Below are 6,708 nucleotides of genomic sequence, written 5' to 3'. Positions count from 1 at the left end.
ATAGTTTGACAGTAAAAAAATGGGAAAGGATATTTCATTCAAATAATAACAAAAAGAGAGCAGGAGTAGCTATGCTAATATTGGATAAAATAGGCTTTGAAACAAAAAAGGTTACAAGAAAAAAAAGAAGCCATCATATTAACAAGAGGCTCAGTACAAATGCAAAAAGCAATAACTTTTTGTGTATATTTAACTGGCTCACTAAATTCTCTTTCTGTCCCTTCCCTCCCTTCAATAATTTCATTCAGTTTATTTTCTTGAATGTTCTAGGTAGACAATCCTATCTTTAATAAGGAAAGTTCTGTCTCTTCTTTTCCATACTTTGTTTCTTTTTTACTGTCTTATTGCATTGGCTACCAGCACAACACCAAATAGTAGAGTGAAGTCAGCATTCTTTGCCCTTTTTGTACTCTAATAGGCATTCTTCTAATGCAGGAGTTTTTAATTCAGGGTCAGATCTATGGAATCTCTGAATATGTGGGCATAATTTCTGTATATGAGTGTCTGTGCATTTGTGCCAGGTGAAATTATCCAGATTCTTAAAGGGATCCAAGATCCACAAAGACAAAAACTAGTATTATAGTGTTCTGTGTAAAAAGTGTTGTTAGATGTTGATTTGAAATTTATGGGGACAACCCCGTCAGGTTCCCTCCCTCCCTCTCTGAGAACTTTTCTGTCCTCTCAATAAATCCTGCTTTCTAAAAAAATAAAATTAAAAATTAAAAATTTCATTGCCTTTATAATGTCAATTATACTCCTAAGTTTCTTGTGAGGTTTTGTCTTGTCTGTTTTATATTTCTTAATTAGAAATGGATATTTCGAGGATGTATTAAAGCAATTGCATATTTTTCTCTTTTTGTTAGTGTGATTTTCAGGAATATATTTCCTAATGTTTGTTGCACCATTGTATTTTAACTAAGTTCATCTTAGTTCTAGTGTAGTAGTCCTTAATTACTACTGGATTTTATTTCTTAATATTGGTTAGGATTTTTGTAACTAGATTTTTGTGTGTGTGTGAGTTGGAATCTCACTCTGTTGCCCAGATTGGAGTGCAGTGGCCGCTCCCAGCCACTGCAGCCTCTACCTGCTGGACTCTGGCGATCCTTCCGCCTCAGCCTTTCAAGTTGCTGGAACTACAGGTGCGCGCTACCACGCCCGGCTAATTTTTTGATTTATTGTAGAGATGAGGTCTCGCCAAGTTGCCCAGGCAGGTCTCGAACCTGCGGGCTCAGGCAATCCACTCACCTCAGCCTCCCAAGGCGCGGGATTACAGACTGAGCCACTGAGCCCAGCTTGTAACTAGATTTTAAAGTGATATTTATCCATAGAGTTACTTTTAGGGACTTATTTTTAAGATTTTTTTTTAAGGACTTTTGAAGTCTCAGGTTATGCCAGATTTAAAAAGCATTGGATACAGTTTTTTTTTCTTTTTAATGCCCTGATACAGGTTAAACAGCCGAGAAGTGCTTGTCTTTGAGGGTGTGAAAGATCTCACCCACAAACTTCCTGGGCTGGAGCCTTTAAGAACAAATCTCTTCCCAGTGTTTCCATCTCTCCCTGGTTCCTGGGCTGGCGGGTCTCACCTGGGTCATCCCAACCACACAAGATGCTGCACAAATGCGGAAACCCTTGCGGGGCCCTCTCCTAGCAGTCCCTGCCCCAGTTCCAGTGCTAAAATGTTTTGATCTGGGTTCTTGTGCCCGTTCAACCCAGTTGCTGCAGGCACAGGAAAAGTCAGTTCTGGGCCTGTCCTTGCAGCCTTCTCAAGCTCAGGCCTACCCACAGGGCATCAGAGAAGACACTCATGGGAGAAGAGGTGGATCTATTTCCTCTGGGGGTCTGGCACCCAACAGAAAGGACAACCAGACTAATAATGACTAGGTCCCCTGCACTTGACAGCATTCTCCCTCTGTCCTTATCAATGTCCTGTTTAAAAGGGACAGAACCAGCCTAGCCCAGGGTCACATGGCTGGGACTGCAAGTCCGTCCCCTGGGTGAAGCTGAGATCTCCTCTACCCTCTCCTCTGCCACAATATCCAAGACAAACCTGGCATAGGGGGAGGCTCCAGAGTTCATGCAAATGTGCTGTCGACCTGCTGCGCCTGGGCTCCAGAAGACAGGGAGGGGCCTTGCATTCAAATCCCACTCAGAACTAAGGTAGATGCATCCACTAGATGTCTGTGGGTGCGGGCAGGTGGAGAGAGGGCTTGGCCCCCCAGCCCAGATGTTAGGACTATGTGCTCCAAGAGCAGATCCTATCTCCTTGGAGACTGAGAGCCATGCCCCCCATCCCACTGGCCTGCTCTGCCCCTGCTGTGGGGAGGAGTGGGGAACATGGGACATATGTGAGGTTGGGTGTGTCTGCAGCAGCCCCTTCTCCTCACTGCAGGGCATCTGGGTACACAGTGTTGCCAAGATGTTCCGGGGCCCCTGCTCCACGCTCCTGCTCTGGGGACTCCTGGGTGGCCTCCAGGCTCAACAGCAAGAGGTCATCTCACCTGGCACCTCCGACAGAAACAACAACTGCCCAGGTACCAGGGGTTGGGGAGCCCTGGAGGACTCCGGGCAGGCAGGGGGAGATGGGGATCAGCCGCCGGCCCGAGGCCTCAAGATAGGGCTCCCATGTCGGCAGTCCTTCCCTGTGGCCGGCCCATGATGGTCCCATATCCCTCCCCAGAGAAGACCGACTGCCCCATCAATGTGTACTTCGTGCTGGACACCTCTGAGAGTGTGGCCATGCAGTCGCCCACAGACATCCTCCTGTTCCACATGAAGCAGTTTGTGCCACAGTTCATCAGCCAACTGCAGAATGAGTTCTACCTGGACCAGGTGGCCCTGAGCTGGCGCTACGGTGGCCTGCACTTCTCTGACCAGGTGGAAGTGTTCAGCCCACCGGGCAGCGATCGTGCGTCCTTCATCAAGAGCCTGCAAGGCATCAGCTCGTTCCGCCGCGGCACCTTCACTGACTGCGCGCTGGCCAACATGACACAGCAGATCCGGCAGCATGGTGGCCGGGGCACTGTGCACTTCGCCGTGGTCATCACCGATGGCCACGTCACCGGCAGCCCCTGCGGGGGCATCAAGCTTCAGGCTGAGCGTGCCCGCGAGGAGGGCATCCGGCTGTTCGCCGTGGCCCCCAACCAGAACCTGAAGGAACAGGGCCTTCGGGACATTGCCAGTACACCACACGAGCTCTACCGCAGCAACTATGCCACCATGCTGCCCGACTCCACTGAGATCGATCAAGACACCATCAATCGTATCATCAGGGTCATGGTGAGCCTGGGGTTATGGGGGCTGGGACTGCCAGCCACGCATGGGGTGGTGGCCAGCTCCAGGCCTCAGTGTACCCCTGTGTGTGTGAAGAGGCCGAAGGAGGCCAGCTCCTGGCAGGGCCCACACCACACGAGGATCCTGTGATCCCCACCCATATGCCAGTGTAGCTGCTCTGAATGTCAAGGTACAGCTAACCAGTATGCCTCCCTGTCTTTCTGCAGAAACACGAAGCCTATGGGGAGGTGAGTGGCACTGCCTTTCCCACCAGCACTGCCCAGCACCCTCCTCTGGGGCCTCTGAGGCTGCTGGCCCAGCAAAGATGACTGCGCCGGCTGGAGCGGACGAGAAGAGGAGGGATCCACCCGCTCCAGTGTTGGGCCTCGAGACGTTTGAGTTGGATGAAGGGCTCCAACAAAACTGGGCTGTTTACAACCCCAGGGGGTCGGCATTAGGGTCACTCACTGAGCACATGCTAAGAGGAGAGGTTGAAGGTGCCATTTAGGCTGGTGGGCCCTGTTCACTCCAAACTCGAGGCCCAAGTGCAGCCCAGCCAGATCAGGAAAAGGCCAGCGATACATCCAGCCCAGGAACCGCAGCTTTGGGGTCTGTGACAGCCCCATCTCCCTGTGTGTCTCCGGCTCCAGCTCCCACAGGCATCTGAGATCTCTATCCCCTGAGGCTTCCTACAAAATGTTCCCTGTTATAGGATAGTGACTCACAAATGCAGTGTTTTAATTCCTACATACAAATGGTGCCTAGCCAATGTCCCTTGCTCTTCAATCCTTAACCTGGCCTGGAACACGTGACAGAAAACCATATTGCAGTCTGTCCCTGTTGGACGCAGGTGTCTGCCCCTTCATCACAGCCTGGAGTCTTGGCAGCATGTCAGGCACCCCCTGGGATCCCTCCAAGGGCATGGGCTGTGCGTGTCCTGAGCCCCTGCTCTGCTGCTTGGGGACTGACCCGCCATCTTTCCACTTCCCATTTCAGTGCTACAAGGTGAGCTGCCTGGAGATTCCTGGGCCCCCTGGTCCCAAGGGGTACCGAGGACAGAAGGTGAGATGTCTAGATGTCTGTGGGGTCTGTGCTACTGGGAAGCCCTACCTATCTGAATTCCGTATCCAAGGCCAGCTGTGCCTCGGGTGGTCTCAACACTTCTCACCCTGGAGAAACTAAAATTTGATTTTTATCCACTTCCTCTTAAATGGTATTTTGAGAACAGTAGGAACTTTTTTTTTTTTTAGAGTCTCACTCTTTGTTGCCCAGGCTGGAGTGCAGTGGCACGCTCATGGCCACCGCAGCCTTGACCTGCTGGGCTTAGGTGATCCTTCCACCTCAGCCTTCCAAGTAGCTGGAACTACAGATGCACACCACCATGTCCAGCTAGTTTTTTGTGATTTATTGTAGAGACGAGGTCTCACCAAGTTGCCCAGGCTGGTCTCGACCCCCCCGGGGCTCAGTCAATCCTCTCATCTTGGCCTCCCAAAGTGCTGGGATTACAGGCTGAGCCACCGCGCCCAGTCAGTAGGAACTTTAAAAAAAAATTTTTAAATAAGCATTAAATAGCTTTGTAGACAAGTACAAGGTGGGACCCCCAAAAACTTGAATTATCTTTTGGCATGTGGGGCCTTTGTAGTATAGACTTCTCCCGCTAAGTAAGTATTCTAGGAACCCATTGGCAGCAGTGGATCAGCTAGCATTGTTGTGAGAGGTTGCATTCAACTTCTGTGAATTTTTTTGTGGTGAACATGTGACTAGTTCTTCTACCATGACATCGCATCTGCCCACACCACACTGAGTGTCAGCAGTTTTTTTACCAAAAACATTATGACCCCCATGCTCCACCCTATGTATTCACTTGCTCTCACCCTGAGTGACATTTTTTGTTTCCTTGGATGAAAAATGTCCTGAAAGGGAAACATTTTGCCAATGTGGAAGAAGTGAAACAAAAAACAGCAGATGCACTAAAAGGCAACAAAATTGACCAGTTCAAAAACTGTTTTGAGCAATAGAAAAAGTGTCTTGATAGGTATATTGCATCAAATGAAGAGTACTTTCAAGGTGACTGAAGTTTAAATCTGCAAGAATAAATACAATTTCTTTTATAAATTCTGAGTCTTTTGGGGTCCCCCTCATATGCTCAAGTAGGTACATAGAACATGAGATTCATCGCTGTTGTTAACATGGCACTCATTCATGTGAACCAGGGCCTTTTGCAGTTTATTAAATATATGGTTTCAGGAAATCTGGTTTGAATGACCCTGCATTCTCCTAACAAATGTATGTCAAAGAAAATCGTTCCAAAATTCACAGTGTATCTGAAACTCCAACAACTCATATCTGTGAAAAATCATAAAGAAAGCAGAGGGGAGGAGAAAGGAACTTCTAAGGAGATGAGACGAGGAATTTTTAAAATGTTATAGAAGAAGTTATTACTAAGTAACTTCATTTTTCTTTCTGAATTTGGATGAGAACTGTCTAAACCAGCAGGTATCTGGAAACACTTTCTCCAGCATGGGATGTGGTTGCCAGGCATCCAGGCAAACCCTCACCCTCCTTCCCTAGTTTCTCCTGTCCTGCTGACATTGCCCACCCTGCCACAGCTGGTAATGAATTTGCCACTCAGGGTAGCTTTGGCTGCCTACAACAGTGCGGTGGCCTGGGTCCTTGTGGGTGGAAGCTGCCATAGGGGTCACTGTGGTTAGTGTCTGAGGGGCAGCGAGGTGCCAAGGGGAACCAAGAACAGGACACACCCTTGATGTTCCAGAAGCCTCTGACCCCATCTCTGACTTCTGCTTGACTCTCCTCCCTCTCTCCTCTGACCTTTTAATTCTCCTTTCCTCTGCCTCTTTTTGCACTTAAGTTGTAAGCATATCAATAAATAGATGAAATTATTTAATAAAGTTCTGTTATATAGTTAAAGTGTTATTATTTCAAGGGAGTGTAAACTTTACAGAGTTTTCTGAAGTCCTGCTCTGTCTAAAGTCACTTAGAGGAATTAATCTTCCTGACCCAGGTATCAGTGGAGAATTAGGGCCCAGTGTTGACTGGGTTCATGGCCACTGGGTGCAGAAGGGACTCCTGTGTGGGATGCTCCCACCCTCAGGGGCTGTTCTGCTCCATTTTGCAGGCAGCTTCATAAGAAGCTTCTGTCAGGGCTCAGAGAAGCGGATCAAAGCCAACCCTGGTCTAACAGGCCAGGATCCTTGAGGTGTGGCTGACTCAGAGATGCCTCCACGTGGGGGGAGGGGGGAGAGTGGCCTTTGCTATGCCACCTCTCAGACGCGCTGTTGCAGGATTCCCACCACCCCACCCTACCTCAGTTTACCCTTTTCTCTGCATCTGCTTTTAGGGTGCCAAGGGTAACATGGGTGAGCCAGGAGAGCCTGGTCAGAAGGGGAGACAGGTGAGTGTGCTAGCCCTCACCCCACC

At 49.1% G+C, this 6,708-nt stretch overlaps 1 protein-coding gene across 2 annotated transcripts in view; it reads left to right on the top strand.

The window, feature by feature from the left end:
* Positions 1-2,385: 2,385 nt before the first annotated feature.
* Positions 2,386-6,708, top strand: part of COL6A2 (collagen type VI alpha 2 chain) — a 20,349-nt gene continuing 16,026 nt past the window's right edge. For both annotated transcript variants that reach the window (XM_008055543.2, XM_008055544.2), the window contains exons 1-5: positions 2,386-2,531; positions 2,678-3,276; positions 3,498-3,518; positions 4,267-4,332; positions 6,629-6,682. In XM_008055543.2, the coding sequence (XP_008053734.1) occupies positions 2,417-2,531; positions 2,678-3,276; positions 3,498-3,518; positions 4,267-4,332; positions 6,629-6,682 (855 nt within the window). In that variant the 5' untranslated portion in view covers positions 2,386-2,416. The remainder of the gene's footprint in view (positions 2,532-2,677; positions 3,277-3,497; positions 3,519-4,266; positions 4,333-6,628; positions 6,683-6,708) is intronic.

This window comes from Carlito syrichta, unplaced genomic scaffold (genome assembly GCF_000164805.1).
Source record: "Carlito syrichta isolate Samal-C Ts95f unplaced genomic scaffold, Tarsius_syrichta-2.0.1 Scaffold301878, whole genome shotgun sequence".
Lineage (NCBI taxonomy): Eukaryota > Metazoa > Chordata > Mammalia > Primates > Tarsiidae > Carlito > Carlito syrichta.
The sequence above is the reverse complement of the archived record's forward strand: the minus strand, read 5'-3'. Positions and strand labels throughout refer to the sequence as shown.